The sequence below is a fragment of the Zingiber officinale genome, unplaced genomic scaffold, assembly GCF_018446385.1.
Source record: "Zingiber officinale cultivar Zhangliang unplaced genomic scaffold, Zo_v1.1 ctg54, whole genome shotgun sequence".
NCBI classification, from domain to species: Eukaryota; Viridiplantae; Streptophyta; class Magnoliopsida; order Zingiberales; family Zingiberaceae; genus Zingiber; species Zingiber officinale.
In genome coordinates, this window is record NW_024589953.1 from 114654 (window position 1) to 132722 (window position 18069).

Consider the following 18069-nt stretch of genomic DNA (forward strand, 5'->3'; position numbering starts at 1 on the left):
TACAATGTGTTATACCAATATCTGGTAAGCTATTATATAGTGAAAAAATGTGAATATAAAATTATGCAAATTTTGATTCAGTGTCATGTCACGTCGCCTGCCAAACTTGTCCCGATGTTGTCATTGTTGTGTCACGTCATCTGTGCATATTTTTCCAAATGTGTTCATTGTTAGGTCATGTCATTTGGACACAAAAAAATGTGTGTTCAATGCCCGGTCACTTCCTGATGATGATAACTATGCAGAAAGTTTTAGTGCAAGGCAACAACTGATCGCTCAGGTGATTTCTACCAATAATCAAATTGTCTTAAATTATCTCAATGAAGGAAGCAACAAAAGCAGGCATCGAGGCTCAATTCCTGGTCATAAGATGATCAATCGTAATCGTGAAGCTGCTGATCGTAATCTATTCAATGATTATTTCGCCGAAAATGCATTGTATAATGATGCAATGTTTCGAAGAAGATTCAGAATGGGACGGAATTTATTTATGCGTATCTGTGATGCTGTTACTAATCATGACAACTATTTTATACAGAGAAGAGATGGGCTTGGAAGACTTGGTTTGTCAAGCTTGCAAAAAATAACAGCTGCATTTCGGATATTAGCATACGGTGTACCAGCAGATGCTACTGATGAGTACATTAAAATAGGGGAATCAACTGCTATTGAAAGTGTGAAACGATTTTGTCGTGCCGTTGTTGAAGTTTTTGGAGGGCAGTACCTACGATCTCCAAATGCTCACGATGTTGCTAGGCTACTTCATATTGGTGAGCTACGAGGTTTTCCAGGTATGTTAGGTAGCCTAGATTGCATGCATTGGAGATGGCAAAATTGTCCAACAGCTTGGGCAGGACAATATTTTATCCTAATTGTGTGTGATTTTATAATATTTTTAAAATATATTTATGCCTGAGTAATTATATAATAAAAATAAAAATTATATATATATATATATATATATATATATATATATATATATATATATATATATTAACTAGTTGGATACTAAATTTTAAAAAATTTAAAATATCAAATATTAAGAAGTATTCATTTTAAATATAATAATTATCATATAAAAAATTAATAAGAATTATAGAATATTCTAAAGAATATTCTTTTTTGGTGTGATATGGTGATGATGGGTTGGAGTTGAAATAGTCTTTGGTGTTGAAATAGCACCATTTTGGTGTAAAAATTGCACCAAATTTGATGATGTGCATTGGAGATGGTCTTAGTGTGATGATAAGAGACAGAATACATTTTCTAGGCAATTAGAGTTCAATCCCTATGTATAACATACCTATGACGATTAAATTATTGGTAAAGTTAAGATGTTATATAAGGAGCCATTATATTTTTAGATTTATGTGGTGGATGGAATATAAGATTGAATCATCTAGTGAGTTATAAAATAAGGTAAAGTTAAGATGTTATATCAAGAGCCATTATATTTTTAGATTTATGTGGTGGATGGAATATAAGATCAAATCTCTAGTGAGTTATAAAATCTCAAAAGTAAATAAAAAATTATATTTAAGGACTTAGTGAGAGTGTATTTTATGATAAGCTTTATATTAATTAAAGTTTATTCTCAAGGAATCTAATATAAAAAATTGAATTATATATATATATATATATTAAACTCATTTTTTTACAAAAACAAAAGGTGAAGATTTAAGCCTTATATTGTTTATTATTAAACCATGCATGATATTCTTCGACATATGATGCTGTTAATTTATAATATTCTCCAATAAATGATTCTTAACGGCACTGAAGAATGACCATAGATTAGCAAAACTAAATACGATTAAAAGATGATTAGTAAATCTAACCTGACTGTAATTAAACATTTTAGTACGCTTTAATCAGAATTCCTAAAACCAAATCTACATTACCAAAATAAAGTTTTGAGATCAACAAATAAATTTAATAGAGATGTTGAACATGGTGACTGGGATTGCACTATGATAATTATCTTGACTTGAAATTGAGAAAAATATTATATTATTTGTAAAGAAATTTCGTGCATGGGTAAACGCCAGTTAATCAAGGACATTTAAAATAAATAGATAAAAAAAATTTAAAAATCTTTTAATCAATAATGTGAAAAAAAAGGTGATAACATTTTAAATTTTGTTATAGTTGGAAACAACAATATGTTACTGGATATTTATAGGGTAGTAGATGAATTTAAATTACACTAAATTTAATTTAATTTATAGTTGATATAATCTGTGTGGATAATTTCAGACTGTCAATAGGGACTGATTTCTACTAATTGTTGAGTACAGACCAAACTTCGAGTCCAAGCAACAAAGTCTGAGTGGACTTAATGGTCGGGCGGGCAAGTAGTAGATTGGCCGACCGGACAATAAGGCCAAGCAAGTTCGGCCAGACAGAGAGTAGATTGGGCGAGAGGTCGGTCAGGCAAGAAAACAGGCCGAGCGAGAGGCCGGTCAGGCGAAGCAGAAATGCAACCCAAGTGAGAAGTACCAGTCGATCAAGCTGAGTCGGCCTGGCAAAGTTGCCGAGCAAGCAAGCGGAGAGGTTGACCGAGCAAGTGGTCGATTAGGAGAAACAGACAGGTCGAGCGACTGAAGGAGCAGAGGAGCCCGAGCGGGCGAACAACTTTTCGAGTGGGAAAAGGATCGAGGCCTGTGAGAGTCGCAGTTTCCTTGAAACAGATTCACCCACCTCCGACTGTACTTTGAGGCTCACTAGGGTCATCTGTTTTCCAGGATACAACAGTTGATCATGATTCCCACCAAGTACTGGTGGTCACGGCGAAGTAAGTGGCACCCGATTGCCATCACGGACATTCTGTCGAGCAGGAGTTGCACGCATAGGAGGAGGGAATGAAGGTTGAGAGCTTCTTCTTGTGTTGCTATGTGTCCTCTGCCTGTGATCACGGCAGCGTTATCACTCCATCATTTTAATTTTGTATTAATCTCGACTTGAGCAAATTTTACCTCGATTGGTTCAGCATTCGGCGCGCGCAGGTCGTGCCCATACACGAGTCAACATGATTCAGTATAATGCGGGCCCTAGATTTGCACTCTCCTGTGCACCCATATGTGAGAGAGAGTCTCTCCCCATACATTCGTTCACATTCTCAATGCATGTGAATCAATATAAACCAACCTATATACCATAAAACTTCTAATATAAAACTAAACTCCTATTCATAATGAAACTTCTATCCTCTTTCACCTCTTCTCCATTCACACATACTCAACAGTTATTACATTTGTTTACTTTAAAATTCATTAAGGCTCAGAATTTTGACCTTTGCAAAAAATATTCACGTAGATACTGCGTCAATCTGTAAGGCATGTTTACTTTACATTTATTGAACAATATGATAGCAGATCAACATTTACAAGATTGATTACTTCTATTTTTTTTTTTTCCTTCTGTAACAATATTAATTACTTTTAACTTTTAGATTGTGATAGAATAAAATTTGGCAAGATTAAATCGCTGTCTATCATATAATTTCTCCTTCTCGAATCCAACTAAAATTAAGGATTTAAAAAATAAATTAAAATTTCATCTTCTTGTTAAATTCTCTAGAACAAACATTAGTGTGCCCGAACTATAGGTCATATCAATCTGTATTATATCGTTGTATCATTTACAAAGTGATTATTTAATACTACCTAAAATGTAGATTATCATCCATAATATAGATTGATATATCATCTATCAAATATCACCTTAGAAACGTTTTAAAAATCATTACAAATCCTCCTTTTTATTATTATAGAATTTGAACTGAACTTTATATATAAACAGAGAAACTATAAATGATCCACAGGAAAATAAATTAAACAAATACATTATCATTTAAGCAGAGGTTCTGAAAGATAAAGAAAATACTCTTACGCAACACCTCCAGCATCAAACAAAATATACAAACAGAGATTATTTTTTTTACAAATAATCATACATAAAATGATAAATATGAGATATCAAGATCAGGAGACACAACAATGGAATGATGAACACAAAATGGATGGTGGCATTGCACAAGCTACTTGAAGTGAACATAAGGCTTTTTGCTCAAAAACGAACAGATCTCCACCAAGCTGCCATGGAGAACACAATAACTGAACCAAAATAGGAAGACGAAACTTTGCTCCTTGTTGTGGGCAGTGAGCCGTGCTTCGGAGCTGAAAAGGAAAGTAGATTAACATGTCGTTTTGGTAGGACATAATTAACCTCTATGGTACAACCAATAAGCGTAAGAGTAAACATGAAAAGGCCAAAATAGTAGATTCACGCATTGAGCACAAGATCAACAAACAAGGAGTTGGAATATCAGATATCAAACCAACCGGACGCATAGAAACGTCTTATTGTCAGAATCAGAATTCAAAGGAGTCAACGATGAAATAGCACCAATCATTGCTATCCGGTCATTTCAAGTTTCAGTTTCTTGAATTCTGAATTAAGTTTATTGCAGGAACAGAAAGAGGCAATATCTATAGAAAATTCGGTATCTCAATTCTGATTATCTTCATGTTTCCTAACTCTAAGCATAATTATGGAACATATATTGAAAACTGTCTAGTGGGAAACATATGAATAAAATGGACTGACTGATAAGGAAGAGCTTGTAAACACAATTAGGAAGCCAAATGAGCAACTCATACTTGAAAAAGGATGGATTATTTGCGCCTCGTCGATGTGGGACCTCTAACAGCCTTAATACTCTGTGAATCTCTAAAGCAAACAAAATGTACGAGTGTTTTTCCATTGGGATACACTGCAAATACACTGCTCCCAATCCGCTTATTGCAAAGAGAGCACATGCTATCAGCATCAACTTTCAATATTGCTCGACGGCAATTATAAAGCTCTTCTTTGACCTGTTAAGTATAGCTAACACCATTAAGACGCTTTATTAGATGTATCAAACACTATACATACACCATTAGAACAAAGTGTAAATTTGATGGAGCAAAGTTAACAAGGAGTATATAGAATGTGTAAATATATCTGCAGAAGAAGAATTCCATTGTTCATTTCAATGTGCATTTAATCTCCAAAGCAAACATAAATGCAAGCCCGCAACCAAATGTATATGGAAAAATACCTGCAAATTCTCATTGAATGTCAAGTTCTTGATCACTGAAGAGTTTTGGCGGCGTTCAGTAGATTTTCTGAGGAGGGGTTTGAGAAAGGGAAGCAAATCCTGACATTGTAAAATTGCTAATTTAAGATGAAAGAAAATTTCCAGGAAAGCAAATAGATTGTGACTATACAAATTTGCCAAGGAATTTCTGAAGGATCATTGGTATTTATATACTAATAAAGAGTAACCCTGCCTAAACACCTGACTTTCTTGATTGCTTGTAAAATGAGCAACTGTTAGTGTGAAGTACATGCTTTAGTTTAAGAAGTTATTAATTAAGGAATCTTCAGAAAAAAGAACCAAGTAAATTAATCATTCAAGTTAATGTTGATAGAAGAAACTAAATCTATTAACTATATTGCACTTTTATAATTGTTTGTACTAGCATTAGCAAAGGAATATAACAACCCAATATTCACAAATCTTGAATGATTGGTGAACAGGGACCATCCATCCTCAGTCGAAGACAACCTGTCTCTTCCTAACAGCTACTCCTAGGAAAATAAATACATGGGTCCTTTGATTGGATGGATCTGGCTTATATACGTGCCAAATGGAACAATCGAGTTTGCCAATAAAAAATTAGGCCAGTGAACTAGATCTCCACATAGCTTATCAGGATGATTGCCTTTTGGCTACATTTACTTACTGAGAAGTGCTTGCTTAAGATGTCTCACTTTTACACACTGAGAAGAATGCTCCCTCTGACCCATTTTCTCTCTACAATTCTCTCCCCTCGTAACTTGCACTTCCTAGTCTTCCTCTCATGCAAAAAATGTCCTACCTTTGTATATAAGGTAGCAGGTAACTGAGATTACACTCCATCTGCTTGAGAGAAAAAAAAGTGCCACATAATGATGATGAATCATTTGCAGGCGAAAACAGTCACACAATTTTTATCATTTTGTCTAACTAATCAAGATCCACATACAATTTAAACACAATTACTCTGTAAAAGAACATCAGGATAAATAGGTGTATGCAGCATAAGCTACCTTATAGTAAATAGAAAAATTGAAATCCAAGGACCAGTCAAAAGCAGCAGTACCTGAAGTTTTATGTCTCTTGGTAAAACTCGCAATGCCTGAGCACCATTTATCCTGTCCCATCTCTGGCCCAAAAGATCAAGTGCTTCTTTTAACATGATTGAATCTCCCTCATCAATTACCTCATCTACATCGCCATCACTTCGACTGCTATCAGTGCCACTGAGGCTGATACGCATATCGTCAGCTCTTTCAATTTCAACAATCTTCTTAGACTGACGGCTCATTTTTGTTTTAGCATAACCAGATTTTTGAATTCCAGGGCTTTGTGAAATTCCTGTAAACGGACTTGCAGTTCTTTGCTCAAGCTCTTTAATCGCCCTCCTTGGATTAAGATAAATTTGCAGAAGGGTTAGGTAAATATTAGCATTTGCTCTTGATGGTTGTTGGAGTGCCGTATCATAAACATGGTCACAATAGGAGAGTGCTAGTTCTGGCAATTGAAGCTGCACAATTGACAAGTCCACACAGTAATTTTTTGTTTATTCAACCAGATAGGAATGAACAAGGTAAAACAACTTTAAACAACTTGATTTTGAAGGTTCAAAAAAGCAGCAGCAGAGCTTGCTTAATACCTTGTGAACATAAAGAGATAATGCTAGCTGGTGCTGATTCAACCGACCAAGTAAAATTGCACGCTCCTCATAGAGAGCATCAATAGGAAGCCGCTTTAACAAATCATCTGCATTATAACCTGAAATGTTGTCGAGGGCAGAAAGCAACTTCTTCCGAGTCGGGGAATAAAGTTTCTCATCCCATTTTTGTTGTTCCTTGAGATCTTTGAACCAGTCAACTACTTCTGAGAGGTATAGATGAACCTTACATGTTATAGGAAAAGTTCAACAAATGATATTCTAGACTAGATAATTGAATAATAAACATAGATAAAGTTCAATACCAGCTCATTTTGAAGCTTTGGGTTGATTGCATTTTCACTCATAGAAAGCATAAGCTCTAAATAGGTTGACTGCATGTTTGGAGCATTCTGCTTCAGGTAAGAATTCACCAGTTCTGCTGGAACATTTCCAGACAAGAAGAGCTCAATAGTCTCTGTTGGGCAGCTTTCAAGAACATTCATTGAGAACTCTAAGACAATCATGGGATCAGTCCTACAAAGAGGCTGCAAAAGAAATAAGTTCAACAAAATTTGTGTCGGAGCTGGCGGCATAAGCAATCATCCCATGAATCTTGCAATAGATCAACATAGGCGTGTCCAATATTTGGTTCCACCCGTAAAATCAAACACAACGAAATTTATTTATTTTTGGTTTGATTTATTAATTTGGTTAGGTTTGATAAATATGGTTCAGTTTCAGTTTCTTATTCTGAAACTCATTGTAAACTGGAAAATTAAAATATTATTTGTAATGTTTTCATAGTTCAATTTATGAAAAATTTACATATAGCATTATTCTTTAAATTCTAACTAAAAACTATATGATAAAACTTCTTCAATTTTTACACTACTGTATATGATGAATAGCTTCAATTATATACAAATTATTCTTCATTATCAATGTTGAATATATCTAATAATTATATATTTAAAGATTAAATTGCTAACATGATTTTTATAGTGTTAACACTACATAATAGTTTTGATAAAAAAAAACCTATGCTAATTCAGTTTAAACAAAACTAAACCAAATTAACATGATAATTTTGATTTGGTTTCTGTTTAGCTTATAACCTTATTCAGGTTGGTATGGTTCCAAAAAAAAGGATAAAAAATTAGGTGTATCCTTATTAGTTCAATTTGAACCGAATGGACACCTCTAAATCAACGAATGGAATGAAAAGTGATATAACTGGTCAATAGTGAGATGAAACTAAATTAATACAAAGAAATGGTTTCAAGTGAAATAGGTTCGTTATTAGACTTGTTGGATAGTGAAAAAAGAAATTGTGCCAAATTCAAATGAGAATAACAGTAAGATAAACAAATCTCAATGCATAAAATGATTTATGCTTCTTTTTTGTACCTTGAGATACTCGATAATCATATTTGGCCTGAACTTCATAGTGTGCTCAGACTTTGTTTCTCCACCAGAATTTGATTCCTCAATAAGCTGATTAAGAAGTTTGAGGGCATCACGGTGCATTTCATTGTACTTGTAAAGTTCCAAAAGCACTGTGTACTGACATTTTTCCATAAGAAAATTTTCACAAATCTTCAAGTCACAGTAGTTTGATCCTTTCAGAAGCTCCAATGCACCAGACGGTTGTCCAGTAAGAATCAGAGCTTGGAGAAGAGCAGTGTCGAGTACAGTTGCCATTTCTCTAGCAACAGAGCTGATATGCGTATTACCACGTTTCTGAGAAAGAAAAAAAAAACTTTCTTAGATACCAGAAATTCTCTAGCTTGGAGTTAAGTTGCTACTTTTACAATTTACCAACAACCTATGTTAACATGGACTTGGACTTCAACAAGTATTGTGGCTGGAGCATGATTAAATTGCTTATAGTGATTCAGCATATGCCTGGGAAAAAATCTTTTTGGTATCTTCCAGCTTAGTATGGAAAAAATGTTCTTATAAGTTAAAATTAGGATGGGGTATCTGTGTATGCATCTTTAATGAACATAAATATTGAACATTAAACTGAAACTTAGCAACTGTATCTGTGTATGCATTTGATAGTAAGCATATAGTTTTTTTTTTTTTGATGAAAAGGCAAATGTATGAATAACCAGCAAAATAGACAATATTGGCCAATAATAGCTACTCATGTCTGATGAAGTGTTAGATCCGAGTAGATGTCCAAGGACCAGTGTCTATTGGTTTGTCTATAAATGATCAACGTGGGAAACTAACAAATGTCTTATGAAATTCCAGATCTTCAAAATCAGTAACACAACATATAAAATCAACCATTTCCTTCAATAAAAGTTAAAGATAATGTGATGCACTTAGTAATTGTATCTGTTCATTGTCCATGCACCTTCAAAATATTAAATTATTCATATTGCTTAAAGATTTAACTCCAAGGTTATTCATGACATTCTAGGGACATACACCACTTCATAATATATTATACTAATCTAAGAATTAACTGGTAATCATCAACAGTACTATAAAGAAGAACATATACCTTACTTGAAGCCTTTGACCTATACGGTTCATATGATGATATACTATCCTGCACAACCTCCTCTGTAACCTCAGCTGTAGCCCTTTCAAATATTCCATATCTTTTCTTCTGCAAGAACTTTACGAGAGCCATAAGGGCATTGTGGTTCATTTTCTTATTCTCAAGCATGGGGTTACCAGATTCATTCTGTTGGGATGGTAAAGATGATTCTATCTCATCTGAGGCATCAGATGAAGCCCTTGAGAGAAGAAGCTCATCATTAGAGTCTACAAACTTCTCGAGCACAGGAATCGTATGCAGATTGGGAAGTAGAATTGATGGATACAGTGACAAAACGTATGTTATATCCACTTGTGAAGCCAGAAATTCTTCCATCGCCTCCTCATAGCTCCCATTATCAAATAAATGATGAGCATATCTAGAGAATGACACATAACACGTCATTTCTTAGGAAAAAAATTTTACATGACTTTGTAAAAGACATAACTATGATTACATGTTAGAAATGCAACAGATGTATAATAAAGAATTTTTTTGCATAGTCCAATCTCATAAATGATTTCTTGAGCCACATCCATCCAATTTCTCTGCTAGAATATGGACTTGAAACCTTAATTGACAAATTATCAGTTCAATCTTTAAGTTATAATTTACTTCTTAATTCTTATGTCAAACAACTAACATGCAGTACCACTGTAATAAACTGTAAACATCTCTGAAATTATCTAATAAAAGCACAGGTAATAATATATGACTCAGTTATATCATTATATGATACAACAATAGACTAAACTTTGATGCTTTTCTAAGTGATAGGTAGTGAAAACAAAATTATAATTCTCCAGTCAATTAACATATTAAAGACATGCATTCTTAATGAAAATAAATACCTGATATGTATTGAACTTTCTTTGGAAGCTCTAAGTGATGCATCCTCAGGAGGGAGTAGCTTACACAAAGACAAGGCCTCTTCAAAATTTCCAGAAGCTGTTAATTGTACAATCTGTAACGAGTAATCATTTTTTTCAAAATAAAAAAAAATAAGGATAGTGCTGGATTGATAAATTCAAGAAAAAAAAAACTTGGATAAGTAAGTCATCTGACAAACAAATCATCAAGTGGTGTAACTGTGTAAATCACAACTATTTGGAATTTGCTACATCAATCTTATCCTCTGCCAAACTCATGCAAGCTGTATCGAGAACAATATTCAAATCAATCAAGCCACTTTTCATTCAGAGAAAAAAAATCAATCAATCTTATCCACCTAAAGAGGATGCAACTTACTAATGTATATCAAGAGAAAAAAAAAACTTAAATGGAAAATTTTATTTCATTTATTGGAAACATAATCATCATGCATAACCCAGTTTTAGACACTCAAAACCTTTCCTAGGAGAAAATAGAGATTCTATTTGCAGGCAGGTCACATGCTATTAAAATAACTAATCAGGTATATAAACTTTTGGTCAAGTGCATGAAGCATACCTGTGCACCAAGAGGTACAGGTAGCAGACAATAAACAGCATTGTTTAATGCCGCAATCAAGGAACTGTTGCTCTGAAGAAGCAAGCGTACATCACGAAGACCAACTGTCTGAATCAATGGATAAGGAGCTCTAAGGGACCGTATCTGTAAAAAGTATGATATGTGAGAATCTTGCAAAATCAATAAAACAATTAGCGAGAAATCAGAATAACCTTTCACTTACCTCAATATGCCTTGGTAGACGACCTATTGCATATGGCTTTTGAATAATAACAGAACCTGGTGTCTCGGACCAGCATATCCTGCCATCTTGAAGAAGCTTTCCATTTTGATCGACAAAAACTCCAATGTTATCCTACAGTCATATATAAGTGTGAATAAATTTTGAGTGGAATTAGTAATAATTAATGAAGTCAATCATATGAAGAAATGTGTCTCCATTTCATTGTTATAAATGCGAACAAGATGCATCATAATTCACGATGTAGAAAGCAAATAAGCATAACTGCAAAAACAATTCTCTAAAGAAATAAGTTTACCTTTTCCCACCAATATTCACTTTGACATTTTAGATTATGACATTTTTATTCATGCAGTGGCCAGTGGGTAAGCAGCAAATCGTGGACAAGCAATTGGTCTATTGGTTTGACTCCCCTTCCCCTTTCTTGGTACTAGCTACACCACCATGCAACTCTTAAAAAAGTTACACTTTTGCGTACAGATGTATTCTCCAATGTTTTAATTATGTGCCATAGTAATTATAATCCTGTCATTCTTAGGGACCATCATATTTACAAAAATCTGACATAAGACAAGCAACCAAACATAGATAATTTCAGGTTGACCGACCAAGCAAAAGAGACCCATATGAAACATGCAAGATCATATATAAGCATGGAATCTACAAGAATGTGTACAACAATTGACATTATGAACAACAAGAACAGGCAAAGCACACTGTTTAGAAAAAGGAAGTACTTAAAAAAGGATACGGTACAAATACAAAAGCAGTTGAATGAAATACAAAGGGAAGATGATTCAAAAAAAGGGAAAAAATCTCAAAAAAGAGTAAGAATATATATATAAAAAAGGGACTAAATGTATAAAAGGAAACACACACGCATGTTACTGAAAAAGACGTGGCAGTAGTAAAATGGATAGATATTAAGTGTATATTTTTCACATCATCCTCAACTTTAGAATATTACCGACAATTGGCACTTGTCATCCTCCTACAACCATAATTTTCCACTTCTTAGGCAAAAGGCATTCTTAGGTCATTAGATCAATGCAGCATTCAGGTGAATCAGCAACAAAATGACAATGGTAAAAGAAGTACATTATTACAGACCAAAATCCAAATGAAGATACAAAATTCTAAAATTACCCATAATAAGGTATGTTCTTGTTATCAAAAATGATTTTGCTAAAACTCTATTTTCGTATGCAAATCAGTACATACATGTTTGAGAAATGAAACAATGTAAAAGAAATCTACTAAATGGGAAAAAAGTAATATACAAAAAAAACCTTTCCAAGAAGCAATTCTTCGGGGGAAAGAGGAGCAACCAATGAAGGAGCAATCCTCCCTGAAGAAAATATCTCTGATAATGCACCAGTGGTACTATTCATTATCATATATTCTCTTCTGACACCGACACATATGTTTTCCCCACACCAAGCCATAGATTTCACTACATCAGGAACACCAAAGTCCTTGATCTCCACAAATTCTCTACCACCTTCAAAAAGAGTTCAGATGGCATCAGTCCTTTATTACGTGCCTATTAAAAGAATGATACAAAAAAAATCAAGACGCCTACTATAAAAAAACATTGAAAAAACTAACAGGCTCCTTTGTGCATGCTTCTATGGGAATCTTAAAAAAAAAGGTTTTCCAAAGTAAACGCTTCATAATAAAACCACCATAAGTAGATGAATCAATAAGTAAAAATTGGGTGAAATAGAAAAGGGCATGATATCAAAATTGCGTGCAAGAAAGGAGTAAAGATTTACATTCCCACTGTAAAATTAGTAAAAAAGTTTGCCAAAAAATAGTTCTGCTAAGCTTTACCAAAAGCTACTGTTGATACATTATGTCTCTCGCTCTCAGGTTCCAGTTGTAATAAACATTGTCATTTTCTCCAATCCTTATGCTTTATCAATTCAAAGTAGTGAAAATATCTTTATCAAGAAAATCAATCAAGCCTCTTTCTTGATAGCTATTTGATTCAGATTGACAAATAAGCCAATAAAGAAACAGAAAAAAAATCATTAGTTTACTATGGAATTTTATTATTATGCAACAATTGAAGCATTTTTGTAAAGGAAAAAAAACACAAAAATATGACTACTTTTAAAAATCAAGCAAGTAAGGTGTAAACACAAGCATTACAAGTGTTAAATAATTGTGCTCACAGCTAAATGGATTATTAAGCTTCACAAAAATCATATAGAGCACACTCATTTTGCATAAGAATTGTTTCTTACAAGTGCGGGCATCAATTAACCAAACTATGACTAATATAAGGACGAGGTTAGGGCAATCAATTTCCGAAAAACAAAGGGCTGCCTCATTCATGAAACCATAACCTTAGATCACCCAATTGACAAATGAAAGTTGGCAACTAGGAAGAAAGTTTGAGAAGGTGGCCGAGTACGCACCATCAAGCCGATAAATTGCGACCCTCTTCTGCCTCCCCACGCAAAGGAATCCTTTGCGGTCATCCCAGCAGAATATATGAGCACCCTTAGTCTTCCCGATCGCCACCACCGTTTCCAGATTGGGGAGCCGGTGGAGGGCGACCCACTCCGAGAGGGAGAGGAGGAGGTCCCGCGACTGGCACACCTCCATCGCCAGCGGGGCCCGCTTCCAGAACCCCGAGACCGTCCTCTCCAAAACGTAGGCCTCCCTCTGGATCTCTAGGTCGTCCGCCGGCGGCCCATCATCGCCACCACCGTCTCCGGTGGCGGAGGAGGGGGCGTAAATGCGGAGGGAGGAATCAGAGCATCCGAGGAGGATTTTGGAGCCGTAGGCGACGGCAGCATCGATCCTCGCCGACGAGCCCTTGAGGAGCTCCACCGAGTCGTAGGCGCTGTGCACCATCTTCTCTCTCGCTCGCTCGCTCTGTCGCGAAATAATTCTAATAGAGATTAAAGCTTAGAGCTGATAAGATTTCCTCCAAGGGCTTCATCAAGGTCTCGTTACCTGACGGTTTAAAATCGTTAAATCGATCCGAAAGCGGGCGGATCTGTCGTAGAAAGCGAATTGTATCATTCATTATACAGTATCGATTGGATACGATCTCGGCTAATAATGTATATGATTGTCCGTCGTTAATCTCAATAATTAATTACTTGATCATATTTTCCCTTTTAACAAATTATGATAATAATAATTAATATCTCAATATACGTTTATTTGGAGAAAATAGTTTTTTGATAAAAAAAAATAAAGTAAAGGATAATAAAAAAGAAGGAATTATTATTAACATTTAGAAAAATAAGATATCGGTAAAAAAATCTCAATGTAGTAGTCCAAATCAAACTTTATTTTATTCCGCATAGCCTTATTATTATTCCATTACTACCTTGATTATTTATTATGCGACACTCTCGAGTACGTTGCGCAACTCTTCGTTCTCCCGTCGCGGGCTAAATATCGCTATCTCATTTCCTCTATTGAACTTGACCCTCCGAGCCTCCTCCCTTGAGATGCGGTAGGAGTTCATCAGCACCTCCACCGGGATTCCTCGAAGAAGCGATGCTTTACCCACAATATGGCTCGCCAACGCATTCTCGTTGGTCTTGAATGAAATCCACTCAAACTGCTCGCTCTGTGCCTTCTTGACTACTACGTGTTGCTGTGGGACCACCAACAGCTGCCCTTGCCGGAGCTCGCCGTCGAACACGGTTCGACCTCGGTGGCCCACCACCTGCAAGCGACCACTTCCCCTTACCACGTACATGATACTGTGAGCATTGATATTCCAGTGAGGTGGTTGAATTGCATTCTGCATAGTAGTACAATTAAGAGACAAGAGATCAGAAAATTAGCTAGATGTCAGTGTTTAAATGCTTATAGTAACGATGTGAATGATCGATATATATACCCGTCGAAGAACTCCTCTTTCAGCGCTGAGTTGGATGAACCGAAGGATGGGAAGCTTTTGGATGTTGAGGCTCGTGAGTCTTCCAGCGCGTGGATTGTAGTAGTCGGCGAGAGAGGGATTGGCAATGTTTTGTCTGTTCTTGAGGGTGCAGTAGGTTTCCTCCAGTCCATTCTCTCGTGTCTCTTCGCTTTCCTCTCTCTCTTGCTCTCGAGCTTCCTGCTCGGCACGCCTCTGCGGTTCCAACGTTTGTAGCCCTTTCTCCACGCGAACAATGTCGCCTCTGTTGTCGTCGTTTAGATTTTGAATCTTCCTCGCGACTTCCTTGTCGACTCCCAGAGCCTCAGCCAGGAGCTCGAGTTCGAAGCCGCTCAGGAGGTTATTCCCCTTCTGTTGCTGGATTCTCTCCTCTGCCGGTGCGCTTTGCTCTTGGGATCGTCTCTCTCTACCCGCCAATAGAAATTGCTAAACGCACATATTAATTATTAATTAAAATCGTATTATGATAAATTATAGTAAATTGCTAATTTAAATCGAACTGACTCTGTGTTGGCGATCGAGTTGGTTGGCGTTGCTGCTCGTGTCGGCGACAGCGATTGCGATGATAGGAACTTCACCGTTATTGTAGACCCAATTAGCGACGCCGGCAGGGTATGCGAGAACATCGCCCTCGCGGAAGAATTGAACCTTTTGGTGTTCGTCCCTGAAACGTTGGCTCTGGCTTTCGACTTCCTCTTCCCATTGTTGCTCGAAACTTTGTCGCAGAGATTGGAATGACTCTGGGCAACCAGGAATCACGGTTCCTGAGATACCTCTGCCTGCACATTTAATTTGCACGTATATATATACTATCAATGAAGACGGCAATTCAATGTCATGGTATATAAATACTTGTAATAAAAGAAGACAAACCTTGGATTATGTAGACGAGTTTAGGGGCATTGGAGTAGTAAGGCAAGACGAGGCCTCTTGGTTGAATGGTGCGCCGGTAGGCGACTACGCCGGCACACTGCAACTGCTCATGAAATTGGTCAAAGTACTCGGTGAAGCCAGCCTCCGACGGCACGCGGCGCGTGGGTTCGAGGGCGGCGAGGCGCTCGAGCTGGCATTGGCTCCGGTAGCCGAGACGACGTTGGCTCAACAACGGCTGGCCGGAACCCTGCTGGCCGAAGCTGAATTGGGCGAGAGAAGGGAGAAAGCAAAGAGCGAGGGAGAGGAGCAAGAGAGCCGTGGAGTTAGCCATGATCGGCAAGTGATTGAATGGTGCTAGCTGTGATGGAGAGCAAGGAAAGGGGGTCTTGGAGCTATTTATAGGCTAAAAAGAGATTAAGAGGTTGGTGGATGGTTATAAGCTTTGGACAAATGGAATGATTTGGTGAGAAGGAGACAATGTGCATCAGTTGTGAAGCTCAACCTCCCACTGCAAACATCATGTGACTATGTGAGCGACAACTAAAGCTTCAGCTTCTGCAATAAAATTAGGGATAGCAATGTGTCAGGTATGGATCGAATTTTATATTCTCCGTCTCTAAATTTATCGGGTATAGAATCTTCGATAGGTATACCCATATCCATTAAATGATCGGATATCTTTTATAATTATAATATTTCTTCTTTCTATCCAACTATTATCATTTAAAAAAAATATATTAAAATTAACAACCTATTAAAAAAATATATATATATATATATATATATATAATTAAAAAAATAGATTAAACATCTATATATATAGTCTCCTCCTAATATAAATAAAAATAATAAATTGATTTTGGAAAAAGAACATTTTCTTTAATATATGTATATATATTATTTAATCGGGTATTCGGGTCGGGTATTCAGGTATTGATAGTCACTCCATACCCTCCTCCATTCGGGTCGGATGTCAAATTCTCCATCGGGTTCGGATGAAATCCGAAATTGTCATCCCTAAACAAAATCATTTCGCAATATGGGAATTTTTTTATATAAAATATATAATAAGATATAAATTTAACTTTTTAAAAAAAAAAAAATAGAGGGCTTTTTTTTTTGGACAATTATGATGATTAGGGTCTTGTTTGTTGGGCTTCATTTATGTCGGCTTCATGTTGGGTGGGCCGACGCCTTGCTTTGGTTCAAAAAAGGCAGAGGGAGCATTTGGTTATTTTCAAACTCACAGGGTGGCGCTCTTCAGAAATAGGGAAGGAGAGGGAAATGGAGATTGGAAGATGGTGTCCACCGGCGTCGGCGTCGGCGTCGGCGTATTTTTCGTCCTTCTCTATTTCTCCATCCCTCCGCCACCGCCTGGTCGAGTTCCTCCTCCACGCGACGTCGGTATCTTCTCTTAGCCCGACTCATCGGCCCTCTAACCTCGATCGATTCCTAAACCTAATCCTATTTTTCTTACTCTAAACCTAAAAGCAACTCCAGTGTCGTCCGATTATCAAGTACACCGCTTTAACTTTCTTTGTCGATCGATTCCTACCATCGCTTTGTAGGTATATTACTGGTTAAACAGTTAGCCCTTCCGTCTGTGAGTATCTCTCATTGGTCCTGTTCGGTCTCTATTTTCCACGTAGGAAAGCCCCATCGTTGGAGGAGAAGGATGGTGGGAGCTGGCTTCTTCGACCTGTCAGGGAGAGCAATTTGCAGCTCTTTTCCTTGGCCTCGATTTGGATTTCCAACAAAGTAAGATAGAATTCCTTCTCTCGGTTTCTAAAAAACCAAAGACTTCACTTTCTGTTTGTGGGGGAAAGTTGATCTTTTACCTTTTTTGGCATCATGTTGATTATGTTTCTCTTTTGTGGGTTGCAGATTCATGATAGAAGCCCTCTTTCAGTGAAGAGTCTGAAGGCTTTGGGTGATAAGCTTATTATTGACCAGCATTTTACCACTAAGGATTTCGTCGAAGCTGTCAGTCCTGAATCCTGATTTAGCTGATCAGATATGGTTTATTTAATCACCTTCATTGTGATTAGTTTTAGTTGATTTCATGTTTGCAGGAGTTGGTCTTCATGGAGGTATGGTTTTTCTAGGGGTTATAGGTCCTTCCATGTCAAAGGGTTCAGATTTGGAAACTGCTTTATAGGTGTCAGGATATGATATTGGAGCTTCAAATATTGCTTTCAATTTTTTAGAGGATCTGCTCATCCAGTTCAGGTACTATGTTGGCCAATGATAGTTTTCACAATATCTTTTATCGGAATTAAGT

General features: G+C 36.5%; 4 protein-coding genes across 6 annotated transcripts; 2 read left to right on the top strand and 2 right to left on the bottom strand.

Moving 5' to 3' along the window:
* Nucleotides 1–4: 4 nt before the first annotated feature.
* LOC122037489 lies at nt 5–4129 on the top strand. The gene is made up of 3 exons (XM_042596983.1): nt 5–24; nt 175–791; nt 4083–4129. The coding sequence occupies exons 1-3, from the start codon at nt 5–7 to the stop codon at nt 4127–4129; spliced, it is 684 nt and encodes a 227-aa protein (XP_042452917.1).
* Nucleotides 3815–13921, bottom strand: LOC122037487 (vacuolar sorting protein 39). Of its 3 annotated transcripts, none has more exons than XR_006127652.1 (13): nt 13432–13921; nt 12298–12509; nt 10991–11122; nt 10768–10911; nt 10170–10282; nt 9280–9697; nt 8172–8504; nt 7088–7309; nt 6765–7007; nt 6192–6635; nt 5105–5203; nt 4662–4890; nt 3815–4178 (listed from the first exon to the last, which is right to left on the bottom strand). XR_006127652.1 is itself a non-coding variant. In XM_042596979.1 (13 exons), the coding sequence occupies exons 1-12, from the start codon at nt 13871–13873 to the stop codon at nt 4677–4679; spliced, it is 3003 nt and encodes a 1000-aa protein (XP_042452913.1). In that variant the 5' UTR covers nt 13874–13921; the 3' UTR covers nt 3815–4178; nt 4662–4676. The 3 variants fall into 3 exon arrangements, 2 of the variants coding, with proteins under 2 accessions (XP_042452913.1, XP_042452915.1); XM_042596979.1 differs by having other exon boundaries at nt 4662–4877; XM_042596981.1 differs by having other exon boundaries at nt 4662–4877; nt 12298–12551; nt 13432–13562.
* Nucleotides 13922–14369: 448 nt separating this feature from the next.
* LOC122037490 (cocosin 1-like) lies at nt 14370–16119 on the bottom strand. The gene is made up of 4 exons (XM_042596984.1): nt 15789–16119; nt 15420–15694; nt 14880–15341; nt 14370–14780 (listed from the first exon to the last, which is right to left on the bottom strand). The coding sequence occupies exons 1-4, from the start codon at nt 16117–16119 to the stop codon at nt 14370–14372; spliced, it is 1479 nt and encodes a 492-aa protein (XP_042452918.1).
* A 914-nt stretch (nt 16120–17033) lies between these two features.
* On the top strand, nt 17034–18068 carry LOC122037498 (cyclin-J18-like). The gene is made up of 6 exons (XM_042596998.1): nt 17034–17192; nt 17280–17356; nt 17438–17546; nt 17673–17771; nt 17861–17878; nt 17947–18068. The coding sequence occupies exons 1-6, from the start codon at nt 17073–17075 to the stop codon at nt 18034–18036; spliced, it is 513 nt and encodes a 170-aa protein (XP_042452932.1). The 5' UTR covers nt 17034–17072; the 3' UTR covers nt 18037–18068.
* The last annotated feature ends 1 nt before the right edge of the window (nt 18069 follows it).